The sequence below is a fragment of the Solanum stenotomum genome, chromosome 2 (assembly GCF_019186545.1).
Source record: "Solanum stenotomum isolate F172 chromosome 2, ASM1918654v1, whole genome shotgun sequence".
Taxonomy (NCBI): Eukaryota; Viridiplantae; Streptophyta; class Magnoliopsida; order Solanales; family Solanaceae; genus Solanum; species Solanum stenotomum.
In genome coordinates, this window is record NC_064283.1 from 935,958 (window position 1) to 950,056 (window position 14,099).

Genomic DNA, 14,099 nt, shown 5'->3' on the forward strand with positions numbered 1-14,099 from the left:
GATTAATAAGAGTATTATTGAACCAGATCACGTGCATCTCGACTATTTTAATGAATAGTTGAAAAATCAATTACCTAGTATTCTTTTGTGTTATATTAGAGGACTTCAGGAATAATTTATCTAATATTTTTATGAAAAAACATATACACCGGTTACATGATTACATCAATCAGATGAATGCATGGTATGTGTTTGAATACATAATAATCACATTATATATTTTAACTTTATTAAATCATATAATTGTGATAAGTTGAATTGATTTGATGTAAACATCATGTGTGAACAAGTATTTACAAATTCTAAATTGAAGGTAACTCAATCTTCTGATCTTGTTAAATACTATTTTGTTGTTCAGACTCTTCAAAAATGACGAAATGGCATGTTGAGTCCTTTCAAAACCAACATGAATACAACAATATATTCAAAGAATACGAGCAACATACAAGATTTTGTGTGTACTTTTATTTAACTTTCACTTAATTTTACATTGGTAAAAGCTTAAAGCAAAGGTGCACTTCGTTACATTTTTTATCACTCAAATAAGTTTCTGGTTGTACAAAGAACTGAACACTCCTCTCCCAACTTTGAAACTGCTGTTATTTTACAATTTTTGCACAACAGGAGGATCTTATTCAAGGAAAATGCTTGCAACTCTACCATATAGATGAAGAAATGGTCAATTTTTTCATCTTGGCTTCACTTCATCAACAGTTCCTCTCCTCATCATCGCGACAAACTCTTCGTAGTTGATTAGCCCATCCTACATTTATGAAAACAGAAATTATATAACAAAACTTTGTTGCATTGAAAAAAGTAGAAGAATTATAAGAGAATTCACTAACTTTGTTTGTGTCAACATCATCTAGGATTTCATCAATTGTAGCTTCATCCCCCATTCCATATTCTTCCATCGCGTGTCTAAGTTCATCTCTTGTGATAAATCTGTTAAAGAAAACCGAAAAACAGTTGAATCAAACCAATAATCATGTACAATACTCACAAATAACAGTTCACTATAACGGTTAAGTTTTCTTTGAAACAGATTTTTGATGTTATGTTGTACTATATGTTCTCAATAACAACATTTCACTATAGCAGCTTAAAAATATCCAGACAAACGACGTTATTACAGAGAGGTTTGACTGTATTTGCAGATAAGGTTGCATGTTTGTAGTTCTCAAAAAACACAAACATGACCCTCAGGTTGTTGAGGTTGTTATCAATTGAATCCGGTTTATTGGAAATTTATACTGTGCATTTGGGATAAAGAACATTTTTTCGGTATATACCTTGTATTTTCTTAAATGTTAAATCCCCTTGTAGAAATTTCCGACTCTGTTACTAGTCAGGGGAGGTGAAACATGCTTTGAAATGCATCGTAGTGTTGTTATATTGCGCCTTTGGAACATGATAAGTTCGACATTAAGGAAAACAGAGAAAATACATACCCGCTACTATCTTTGTCAAAAAACTGGAAAGCCTTATACAAATTCTCCTCTCTTTCGAGTTTGTGTCGATGCATAGTAGCAGTAATGAACTCGATATAGTCTATAGTCCCACTGTTGTCAACATCCGCCTGCAATCGCGAAAATGTAATGCAAAAAAAAGTATAAATTATAATAAAATTGACACAAATAAATCTAACATTCTTACTGCATCCATCAGTTGTTTTATTTCAGATTCACTGAGTTTTGATCCTAGCCTAGATAGCCCTGTTTTAAGTTCATCGTATGTGATTGTACCGCTCCCATCAGTATCCATGTTATTGAACATCTGCTTCAGTCCCTTGATTTCATCTTCTGATAAGTTCTCCGCGATAACCTTTCAAGGAATTTGTATATATCTTTCAGCATCAGAACGAAAAATGTCACATAAACTGGAACGAAGGGAGTAAATGTTACTTTGCAGTACCTTAAGAGCGAGTTTCTTCATCTTGTTCATTGCTCTAAATTGCTTGAGCCTTGACAAAACAGCACTATTAATAGGCTTGTCCGATGCATCACCGTCTTTCATAAGCCACGGATGTTCTGCATCATACATTATCAACATGATTTCGTTATCAATTCAATGTTTAGTGATTATACGTGAAATTAATACATATCGAGATGTATATGCACTTACGGAGGGCTTCATCTGCAGTGATACGTTTTTTAGGATCCATTGTTAACATTTTCCTCACAAGATCCTTTGCTGAGGTAGAGATAGAAGGCCATGGAGATGATTCAAAATCCAATTGGCCTTTAACAATTTCTTCAAAAATGCCCTTTTCAGTCTCTGATGTACAAGTACAAGAAAAACATAACATTAGATGACAAAGCGTCATGCGGAAGCTAATAATTGCAAATCATGAGAGCGATATACTAAAAGAGTAGAGGTATGATATTTTAAGACATTTGTTCAATTGATCTACATATGAAAAACTAATATAAAAAAATAAATATTAAAACTACAGAGAGAATAATCTCCCCCTAATAAAATCTCTATTACAACAAAAGATTAGTTCATCAAAATCAACACCTTAGTTAGTTACATGCAATTGTCTTTTAGGAGACTTGATAGTACACCGTCAATGTAGAGAATTAGTTAAAACTTATCATGAGTTTCTTGACAAAGTAGTTTGCAACTAAAAACTTTTCTACTCTACCTAAGAACATATTATTGTAGGAAAAAAGAAGTAAAAATAGTGGTACATGCCACTTTTTGTCCACGTCTTTGAAAAATAGCTATTGTCATGGAGTTTCGAGTTATATTATGAAATTTGAAACCCCACGACAAGTGACTATTTGTGAATTTTACGCGAAAGAAAGTGTACTTACCAGCCCAGAAAGGAGGAAATCCACTTAATAAAATGTACAAAATAACTCCAGCACTCCACACATCTATCTCCTTCCCATACTTGCGCCTCAACACCTCTGGGGCAACATAATATGCACTTCCAACAATATCCTTGTAAATTTTTCCTGCAAAGTAATAAATTCGCGAAAATGTAATTCTTATTACAAGTTTAATATCCGAAGATAACCAAAATGTTTCACATTTTTATATTTATGTTCAATTCGATTCAACTTAATAAACATGTCTATTATATATTGCTACCTTTTGCCAGTTCGATAGAACTCATAAACAATTTAACAAGATAGGTAGAATGATTATTACAGTCCGGCAAAACCTCAAAGGATATGAAAGATTGAGCAACACATAGTAAGTTTCGTCAATCCCCTTGTGAACAATTTGTACCAAAGTGAACAAACCGGTCATAACTTTGTGTATATGACAGGTTTTGTTTATCCAATATAACTTTGTGAAACAATACGAACCAAAGTTATGACTTATGTCCCACACAATATTATTTATTAAACCACTTGATATAAAGCTCCTTCTTTTACAACCAGGAAAAAAAAAGGCATAATACATAAATATATCATTTAATTTGATTTCAGCTGACATCTATGTCCTTCAATTTTGAATTTGTACAAATAGATATTTGCCACACAAAATTGTCATGTCGGACGAATGTGTATATTTGTTCAATTTTATACACATTTAAATGTTTACTTGTATACAATCAAAGTTAAAGATCGTAGTAGTCAACTGAAACCAAATTAAGAATCATGTTTATGTATTATACCAAAATGAAAGAACTAAGTAAGTCTTACAATCATATTTTAAAAAAATTTCGTGTTCAATCAAACTGTGAATTTAATCGTCATCATTATATTCACTGTGTTTACAGGATTTACACGGGAACATAAAGAAAATATGCATTGACCTGTTACTTTCAATTGACTAAGTCAACCATCCACATATATAAAGTCTTGTAAACTTAGGACCAAAGTCTATTACGTTGTCCCATCAAATTGACACTTTTATTTTTTTTCTTCTCAATTGTAACAATCCATGTTTCATGATTTTTGTAAACTTTAAACCGCGTAAAGGAGCAGTAAGTCATAAGTCTCCTTTTATCACCGTAGAAGTCTCGGGTTTTAGTCTTGATATAAAATTATTTTTGATAAAATAAAATAAAAGCATGTGATCATTTTTCGTTCTTTAGAACATGTTTAATAAGTCTTAATCAACCTTTAGAGTAGCATATAACTCATAAGCATAGGGTTTAAAATAGGCTTTTTAACAAGTGTGTTGTGCTAAAACCTTAAACAACAAATATAAAAAGACCAGAAGAGCATTAATTTAATAAAGATTAAACAATTTGAGTGACTAATCATGTCTCATTCAGCCCAGTAATCAAGCTTAACTTATATGGTCACTAGACAAACTATTGCTCTAATTAACATTATCATCAATTATTCTGAATATTTAAAAGACTGTATTCAAGAGTTGATTTTTCGGATGATTGTATTTATTATCTCAGAAAGTCGTTTTTTTTTTGAAAAAAAAAAAGTTGAAATAAAAAAAGAAAAATGACTTTCTAAAATAATATAGTAACTAAGTTGAGTAATCAACCCTCGTATCAAGCCTATTAATCAAGCTTATTGCTCAAGGTAGTTATCACATGACATCAAAGAGAATAAAATAACATGATTAATGTAGGAAGTGAACAAATAAAAACACCATAGAAAGCTAACAAGGATTGTGATATATAGAGGAGGGTCGAGGATAAGAACTCAATCTCGTTAGGTAGGGAACATTTTATCTCAGATGTAGGAAGTCTCAACGTGAACCCTAAATTAAAATCAAGGTCCTATATATGTTCTGAAATCGATGAAAAAGGAAGTAAAAGAGAATAACTTGAGTGAAAAATATTAGTCTAATAATAAAGAAGTGCAAAGAACAGTTCAATGCACTAAGCTTTTGCTATGCACAGGGTCCGAGTAAAGGTCAAAGCACAAGTATCTATTGTACGCAGGCTTACCCTATGTTTCTACAAGAAGTTATTTTCAGAGGTCGAACAACTGACTCAGTCACGTTACAATAATTTTACCAGTTACATCAAGACTAACAATATTAGAGAAAATTTGAAACAAACTAACCTTCTTCAATGAAAACAGAGAGCCCAAAATCAGTAGCCTTCAATGGAGAATCATCATCCTTACTAACCATCAAGAAATTTTCAGGTTTAAGATCTCTATGCATCACTCCCATAAAATGACAAACATGAACCACATTCACTATTTGTCTTCCAATTCCTGCAGCTTCTTTCTCTGAATAATTCCCTTTTGCTGTAATCCTATCAAAAAGTTCACCACCACAACACAACTCCATAACCAAATGTAGATTATTTTTATCCTCATAAGCACCTTTAAATTCCACAATATTTGGTTGTCCACTTAAATATTGAAGTATTGTAACTTCCCTTCTAACATCTTCAATATCTTTTGGTGTTACCAATTTCCTCCTTGAAATCGATTTACACGCGTATTTCAATCCACTTGATTTATCACTACAAAGATATGTTATCCCAAATTGACCTCTTCCCAATTCTTTATCAAGATCATAAAGTGTTTTTATGTCTACATATGGCTTTCCTAATATTGGACCAATTTGAGTTGTTGATGACATGAAATTACTAGTCCTTGGCGTTGGCATATAAGTCGATGCTGGTACTGGTGCTGGTGCTGGTGCTGGTGTTGGTGTTGGTTCTGGTGCTGGTGACGATTCTTGTGGATATTTTTGAGATACTACTGGAATTGGATGATACTCAGGGGATGATGAAATTGGGACATCTCTATAATGTGGACAACAACATTGTTTAGTAAAACAGAGACCCATTGGTGATTTTTTTTTGAGAAAAGGAGATTTTTTTTGTTTTTTTTTTTGGTTTGAGAGAGAGATTTGTGGATTTTGATGGATATTTAAAGGGTGTTAAGTAAAGTATTTTAATTCATATTGAGAATGTTTTGATGGAGATTTTTGTGATTTTTACAACAGACTGTTTAGCTTTTAGAGGTGCTTTGCTTTGGCTTTGCCGTGTCACTTTTGGATATTTTGTTGCTCTGTTTTTGGTTTATTCTTACTTTTTAGCTAGCTTACGGTTTATACAAACTGAAATGTGAACAAGACGTGGACCACCCATTGTTTTCTCCATTATGGATATCGAGTAACTCTATTCATATTGTTATAATATCTCGACTAATTTTATTGGATACTTGCTACTTATCACTATCATACGTATCTATCAGGCAATTCTATTTAAGAAGGCTTGAATAAATAATAAAGAATTATCTATTATTTTTTATCTTTATTAAAATTTAAACTATTAATCATAGACTACACCCTTGGTGCTGGAATCGAATGCAATAAAAAATTCTAATAAGGAAATTCAGGTAATTATAAAAATGTTACGTCTAGTATTTTTGAACCAATGTTATTTAAAAATTATATCTATATGAGAAGAAAAAAAATGATTTTGGACTATTCCAGTCGTTACTTTAACGTGTTGAATTAGATGAGAAAATTCTTTCATAAATTATAACAATCAAATTGTTAATATTGACTACTCTTAATACACTCCCCTCGTTTTAATATATTTGAACTATATTTACTTGACAAAAAAATTTAAAAAGTATTAAAAAAATTGAATCTTGTGATCTATAATTAAAGATATGTCAAATATACCAAAGTTCACTTTAATTTTGTAGTCTTAAATATGTCAAGTGAAAAACTAAAATTTAAAAAATTGTTTAAAAAGGTCATTCTTTTCAAATGAACTAGAAAGAAAAGTAAATCAAACAAATTGAAACAAGGTGAATATTAATTTATATCACCAGTCAACTTAAGTCAAACTTATTGAGCGACTAACTTCACTACTCATGGAAAATGTTCACGAAAAATATTTTTCGGAAAACAAGTGAATTTTCTTACTTATTTTCTTATATTCGATATATAAATAATAAATATCATTCTAAAAATATTTATTTATAATTTCGATAAATACTATGAGACTGGAGTGGAGGTGTAAGGGTGTGAGGTGGTGGAGATGGGGCTTCATACTTCATAACATGTTCATCATAATAGAACAAAGAATGATAATGACTCATCCTGGAGTATAATAAAAACATTTTTATGTACATTTGTGATTTTCGAGAGGCTCATATTTGATGACTTCTCAAACCAACAACAAGAAGTTGTGAGTTCCATAAACAAAGGCCCATTAAAAATTCACAATAACATGTCGGAAAGACATGCTTTATACCCAATTATACATTATGGTATCCTCTTACCTATTTATCTCTACATATAACATGTAAGAACCTAAGATCAGCCCAATAACTTAGTTGTCCGGGTCACGGCGCACGGGATTCACACACTTGGGGTGTACCTCATAGCCACACTCAAGGCATTGATAAGCCCATCCATAGCCCTGTTCATCACAATCACAACAGATAAAAGCTCCACCTCCATGGCCTTCTGGTACTAAAGTGAGCTCGTGTCGATGGCCCGAATGGTTCTCTGTCTTAGGAAGGCCTTTTGCTATTTCATCCATTTGCTTCTCTAATATGCCTACTCTAGTCTTTGTGAATGGGTAAGCATTCTCTTTATATAAGTTGATGAGGCTCCTACCTGTCGAGACATAATATTAGTTAAGTAATGAAAGCTTTCAAATGAGATGGTCACACGTGATAATACTATATACCTTGTTTGGTCACTGTTTTACCATCAGAGCCCAGTATCACTAGGCTCGGAATCCCTCGGATATCAAAATACTTAGCTAGAGCATTGATTGTTGGATCATCAAATGGAATTGCTAGCCAGGGCATGGTCTCGAAATACGTTGTGAAATCCACTTGGTTATGGTCACTTGATACGAACACTATCTCGAAATCCTCATCCTCCTTTCCCTCTAGCTGCTGCTTAATCTTTTTGTAGACTGAAATTAACCTCGGAGTAAATTTTTTCGCAGGAATGCACCATTGAGCTGAGAAGTAAAGTCCAACTGTTTTCCCCTTTAAAGAAGCAACAGAAACCTACAAAATAAAACGTATATACGCATGCACAGCAAATTGGTGAATATCTCGAGTATGCATATGTTTCACAATCTATTCGTGTATGAAAGACAAACTTACTTGTTTAGGACTAGGATGCCCCAAAAGAACATCTCTGGCATCGTGTGTTAGCAAATTGCTCAAGGTCTGGTTGTCACGTTTCTCCTTCTCCTTCCCTCGTAACTCGTCCAACCTTTCTTTGGTAAACGGAAAAGCTTGCACTCCATATCGATACACAAGTTCAACTCCATCTTTAATAACTGCAGCGTCTAATTTGTTATCGTTAGGTTGTAGAATTATCATACAAGGGATACCTTCGACATCAAACTTTTGGGTAAGGGCCCTCCTTGTTTCCAAATCAGAGAATGGAATTGCAAGCCAAGGCATTGATGACCTATAAGTATTGAAGGCATTTAAGTTTTCATCGGACGAAATAAATACAATTTCGAAACCGAGATTGATATTGCTGCATTCCTTAAGCTGTTGGTACACATTGACTAGCAGGTTTGTAAACTTCGTACATGGTGAATACCAGTTAGCTGAAAAGTAAAGGCCAACAACTTTGCCCTCAAGTTCCGAAACTTTCACCTGCGTCAACACAACCGCTACATCATAAAATTATGTGAAGTACAAGCAAAGATTATTCCAATGGAGCAAAAAAATAAAATCAGTGTCCCTGAGTTTAAAGATTACACACACGCACACACAGATTATCATGTCCAGAGAGAAATGAGGCTTTTACATCAACAGAGAACGGGCAAATACATAAAAGGGGATGCTATCATATGCAAAATTCACGATACTAACAAATTGCTGAGCGACCATACCAATTGCAGCTTAACAATGTTTCGAGTTGTAACTTTCCAAGTAGATAATTGTCATACCAAAGATCTCAAATCACATTAGTCCATCTACTATTACTTTGAGACACCAACATGTCCTAATTCAAATCATCTGCTTTTGCCTTCAACAAAACTAGCTCGTCAAACAAATGTAGATCGCAATTCAAGATTTACATTTGTACGTGCTACTTAGAACAAAAAGATTATAACTTGACAATACACATTTACTCCCTCATATTAATAGTAACTATTAGGCTTCTTCATATGCAATTTCCGAAAATGTAAATTTTATTTCATAAAACTTGACTTACTATATATGTTTGAATTCCAACCAAAAGTTACAACCAGACCTTCATAAATTTTACTTTAGCTATCTCAATTTTCCCACTCAGTGTCCATAGATCTCCACTAATTCAAATCCGCACCCGTTAAACTTAAACATTCTCTATCACATTTTTTTCCATAGCCTCAAACCCGATACCTCTGGTTAAACGTAAAGGAATCATATCTATCTTATCACCAACAACAACATTATATAAGCAACTTTTGTAAGCAGTGGCGAATCTAGAGCCAAAAAAAAGGGCATCCGCACCCGTGGTCTTTTCGTAAAACTAGATATTTTATATGTATATTTTTTAAGATTTTGTATAATATTATATTCTTGCACCCGTACTACGAGAAGTCTAAATGGTCCACATGGTTAAATGTTGAGCTTTTGACCTTGAAGATGAAGGATCAATTCTCACTTCAATACATTCTACTTGGTGCACCCATGTTCGAAAAATCCTAGATTTGCCTCTGTTTGTAAGTTATCTCTTTCGCCGTAATGCTACTGTTTATATCCTCCACTATTTTAGTAAAACAATTCTACTTACAGAGAAAATAGAAAAAAGTAAAAAACAATTGTGAAATTGAATAAAAATGCTTCTTTTAATAGTTTATTTCAACGAGCAAATCGTAAGCACCGATTATTCCTAACAACAAAAAAATCGAAGATCCTATGTTCGAATTCACAGAACATGAAAAATAAAACCGTAAAACATACCTGAGCTCCGGTGGGCGAAAGAAGAAAATCACCATCTTTGGATGCTAAAATCGACAAATAATCAGCAGAAACAAGGTGAGAATGATAATTTTTAGAAGCAAAAGAGTGATAAACAGGAACAAAACTATTATCAATTTCTTCTTCTGCTTCTTCTTCCTTAATACTAGTAATATTCTTCTTCTCCAATTCCTCCATTTTTTTCCAATCAAAAAAAAATATTCACCCTTCTAATAAAGCTTATTAATACTGAGTGTGATATTTCAGAATTGGAATTAGGTGCTTTTGTGTTGTTTGGGAAAGTTATAATTGTACGCCGTTTCTGTTTTTTATTTTTCTCTCTCTTACCTATCTCTTCCCTATACGTATATAGCTATGCCTAGTTTGTAACACGTAGCATTTTTTTCTCTCTCTCCTTTTAATTTTTCGTCCTTCATCACCATCAATATTGTGCTTTCCAAATTCTATACTCTTTTTCTTATTTTTAACTACTCAACCACAATAATATATTCGGTATATTCTCGCAAATATTGATAGAGTTCGAAAAAGATGAGATATATGTTAAGTTAAGTTTTACCTTTATATTTATATGAAGGAGAAAGATTATTTTTAATATTAATAATAACATATTCAGTATAGTAAAAAAAAAGTGTAATGTGTACAGGTTAATCTTTAACTTTCCGTTTTTGATATTCAAATTATGTTGATACGTTTTAATTATTGATAATTTTGATTAATTACCACCTTTGTGTAAATTTACAATTTTTAAGAGTTAAATCGAACAAATCATTTAAATAATGAGAAGTAAAGTGAAGTATTAAATGTTTAATTTTTTTTAAACAGTTCGACCAGATATGGATAGTATGACAAGATTAGTTTACAAGTAAAATTATTGATTAATGCTAACCATATCTATCTTATATTGCCCAAAGAAGTAAATAATCATTACCCTCATCATTAGTCACTTGACGTAATTAATTACTAATTAATAGGTAAGAGATCAATCAATCCACTAAACAATTCGTAATTATTTTCTTTGGCCACGTATATGTTAACTAATAATATAATAATTTAAAGGAAGAAGAAACATAGCACTTTAAGAATTCCCTGCTGTTTACGTAATAAATTCCTCTTTTTTCGGCGAAAAGATGAGGACACCTGTCTAATTTCTTTATCTCTTTCTTTCACACACATTTTTAGTTGTTTTCCTTTTTGGTTTTTCATCGGGCGTACTATACCTCGATTAAAGTCGATTATTTTGAATATATATTGGTGTAGAGATTTATTTGTGAAAAAACGCTTTCTATCAAGAATTGTTCATATTAAAGGTTCAAATTCAAGACTTCTGATTAAAAGAGAAACAGTCTCATCCACTGTATCACATCAGATCTTCATATTTTCAGTTGAAAGTAACAATTTAACATTTAAGAGTATGGGCATCGACAGAAATAAGAAAAGTAGTTACTAACGACGCACCAACAGTTTAGCACTCAATTTAGATACTTTCAAATTCACTGTAGTATTATCTACACCAATTTATTGGTATATCACTTGATTTATCTCCTTTAAAATATAACAGTTCAACAACATCGTACAACTCAAATAACTCTGAATGTTGAAAGTCCAAAGTTCAACTATTAGAACACCTTCCTTCAATATATATATATATATATATATATATATAAAAAAAAAATTAAACATTTAAAATATTTTTCTTTATTTCAACTCTTTTTTTTTCTTCTTTTTAAAAAAATCAAAGATTGAGCTCTAAGGTAACTTTCATATATAGCAAACACAAAATTCATATTTGTATGTTATAGCAAAGTTTGCATAATTGCGCTCCATAGCAAACATAAATATGTATATTTCGCTATACATATACAAAAGAAAGCAATTGTATAATCTGTTTTGGAATACATATACAAAAAGATCAATTGTATAAAGTGAGAGAGGTGAGTGAGCAAGCGAGAGATCTGGGAAAGTGGCGAGCGAGATCTGGGAGAGGGGAGAGAGGGGAATGAAAATATATGTATATATACAATTTTCGCGCATTTTATACATTTGCGTTTTTGTATAAAGTGAGAGAGCGAGATCTGGGAGAGTGGAGAACGAGATCTGGGAGAGGGGAGAGAGGGGAACGAAAATATATGTATATATACAATTTTCTCTCGCTTTATACAAACACAAAACACATTTTATACAATTTGCGTTTTTTGTATAAAGTGAGAGAGGCGAGTGAGAGAGCGAGATCTGGGAGAGTGGCAAGCGAGATCTGGGAGAGGGGAGAGAGGGGAACCAAAATATATGTTTATATACAATTTTCTTTCGCTTTATACAAACACAAACGCACTTTATACACTTGCGTTTGTATAAAAAATGAGAGAGGCGAGGGAGAGAACGAGAGTGGCGAGCGAGATTCACCAGGAGAGAGGTGAAATAGCAATAGTTTGTTATGAGGTACAATTAAATCAAACTATATTTATAGCATTTAATTTGAATTAATAGTTTGCTAGTATATACAATTTTCCCAAATTGAAAAGCAACAACATCTATTTACAAGGCCTGGTCCAAAGGTGATCCGGACCAAAACAGAGATAGAAACTCAACTCTCTTTTTTATTATATCAACCTTAATATAAACACAATATAATACTTCTCATATTTCTTCACTCTATATTTTTTTGTAAACAAAATAACGTAAGAACATCTATAATCACTATTTATAGATGAGAAATTCTTCTGCTTGAAGTTTACGATAATAGGCTATTATTGTAAGTCCTTTAATTGGATTCCCTTCGACAACTTAAGCCCAAGTGTTTTCGGGATTGGACCAGTCGGAATAATTTTGAAAAATTGCCACTTTACAGGTGCAGTTTCACAATTAACCATATTCAAAATTATTTAAAATTAAGTCACTTCTTAATACGAAAATTAAAGTATAAATTATAGGAACCACATATTATAAGTACTAAATAACATTCTATCCCTTTTAGTTTTCTATTACCAAAAATCCCTTAAAAATGATGTTTGTGGGATACATAGCGTTGTGCACGGAATACATTAGGTTTGAAACATTCCACATAGCGGGATACATAGCGTTGTGCACGGGATACATTAGGTTTGATACATTCCACATAGCGGGATACATAGCATTGTGCACGAGATACATGCGGGATACATAGATAAATAAGGGATTTTTGAAAATTTTAAAATAAGTAGAGATAAATGGATATTAAGGTATGTAAAGGAGTGTAGTTAAGTAATTTGTCCAAAATTAAATGTCGACAATTAACCAATTTTATGGTTGCAGTTTGAAAATCAATCACTATTTCAGAATTATTTAAAATTAAGTCAGCTTCTTAATACGAAAATAAAATCTTGGCAAATATAACCTAAACTAAACCGAAATAACTTGTGCTTTTCTCTCTCGAGCTTTCTTGCGTCAACATATAGAGAATAGTTTGTATAAGTATTTACGTTCTTGTTTTATTTTTCATGTAACTTAAGATACTAACGTTTCTATTTTTTGAATCAAGTATAAATAGTAACGTCTCTACACCGATGAGAACAAGTATAAATACTAACGTCTCTACTTTTTGAATCAAGTATAGATACTAACGTGTCTACTTTCTTAATAAACAAACTTATAAAAAGACATATTTTTCAAAGTGACTTCCATGTTTGCACTCCATCAGCAATATGGAATTTTCTTTTTTTTGGAACATCATCTAGGAAAGTATCTAAATAAGGTGCTATTATTTTTATAGAATTTTTTTAAAAAAAAAAAGTAATTACCCATAGAAGAATATGAGAGATGACACTAGGGGCCTATTCAACTTGTCGGAATCCACAAAAACTAAATAACTTTTTCCTCAAATTTTATAGGAGTAATTACTAAGATATTTACAAAATATTTGATTATAAACAAAAATTTACTGTATATATTAATTTAAAATTGTTATAAAAACATATAAACATTATGGTGTTATTATTGCTGATAGGTGCAATATATCTAATGCATATATATCTGAAATAAGCTTACATGTGATATCATAATATTTATTTACTAATTAGTAAAATACTATCTTCGTCCAACAATACTTGTTCAGTTGGACCACAAAAACAAATCCACATTAGTTTGTATTGATTTTCCTTTTCTTTGTCTGCCTTCAAAACTACGGGTAAAGCTAAGGTACAAAACTAGTTCGTAGACAACAAAGACACGGTTCCACATCATCTCCATTGTTGTTTTGTTATATCATACTCTGATATC

General features: G+C 31.9%; 2 protein-coding genes across 2 annotated transcripts; both read right to left on the reverse strand.

Annotated features, from left to right (window-relative positions):
- Positions 1 to 438: 438 nt before the first annotated feature.
- On the reverse strand, positions 439 to 5,971 carry LOC125854378 (calcium-dependent protein kinase 29). The gene is made up of 8 exons (XM_049533909.1): positions 4,992 to 5,971; positions 2,820 to 2,963; positions 2,125 to 2,277; positions 1,915 to 2,030; positions 1,657 to 1,824; positions 1,452 to 1,579; positions 846 to 945; positions 439 to 763 (listed from the first exon to the last, which is right to left on the reverse strand). The coding sequence occupies exons 1-8, from the start codon at positions 5,728 to 5,730 to the stop codon at positions 689 to 691; spliced, it is 1,623 nt and encodes a 540-aa protein (XP_049389866.1). The 5' UTR covers positions 5,731 to 5,971; the 3' UTR covers positions 439 to 688.
- Positions 5,972 to 6,968: 997 nt separating this feature from the next.
- On the reverse strand, positions 6,969 to 10,213 carry LOC125854381 (probable nucleoredoxin 2). Its single transcript, XM_049533913.1, has 4 exons — positions 9,831 to 10,213; positions 8,025 to 8,531; positions 7,595 to 7,925; positions 6,969 to 7,521 (listed from the first exon to the last, which is right to left on the reverse strand). Exons 1-4 carry the CDS (start codon positions 10,023 to 10,025, stop codon positions 7,232 to 7,234), a joined length of 1,323 nt encoding a protein of 440 aa, XP_049389870.1. The 5' UTR covers positions 10,026 to 10,213; the 3' UTR covers positions 6,969 to 7,231.
- Positions 10,214 to 14,099: the final 3,886 nt, after the last annotated feature.

What these genes read in the sequence shown, in the direction of transcription:
- LOC125854378 (XM_049533909.1), bottom strand. Translation starts at nt 5,730, where the DNA reads ATGGGTCTCTGTTTTACTAAACAATGTTGTTGTCCACATTATAGAGAT. An exon ending in ATTTCCTCCTTTCTGGGCTG is followed by an intron (nt 2,278 to 2,819) that starts GTAAGTACACTT and finishes CTTGTACATCAG; the next exon opens with AGACTGAAAAGGGCATTTTT. An exon ending in TTTGACAAAGATAGTAGCGG is followed by an intron (nt 946 to 1,451) that starts GTATGTATTTTC and finishes TTTCTTTAACAG; the next exon opens with ATTTATCACAAGAGATGAAC.
- LOC125854381 (XM_049533913.1), bottom strand. Translation starts at nt 10,025, where the DNA reads ATGGAGGAATTGGAGAAGAAGAATATTACTAGTATTAAGGAAGAAGAA. An exon ending in TTTCGCCCACCGGAGCTCAG is followed by an intron (nt 8,532 to 9,830) that starts GTATGTTTTACG and finishes GTGTTGACGCAG; the next exon opens with GTGAAAGTTTCGGAACTTGA. An exon ending in TAAAACAGTGACCAAACAAG is followed by an intron (nt 7,522 to 7,594) that starts GTATATAGTATT and finishes ATGTCTCGACAG; the next exon opens with GTAGGAGCCTCATCAACTTA.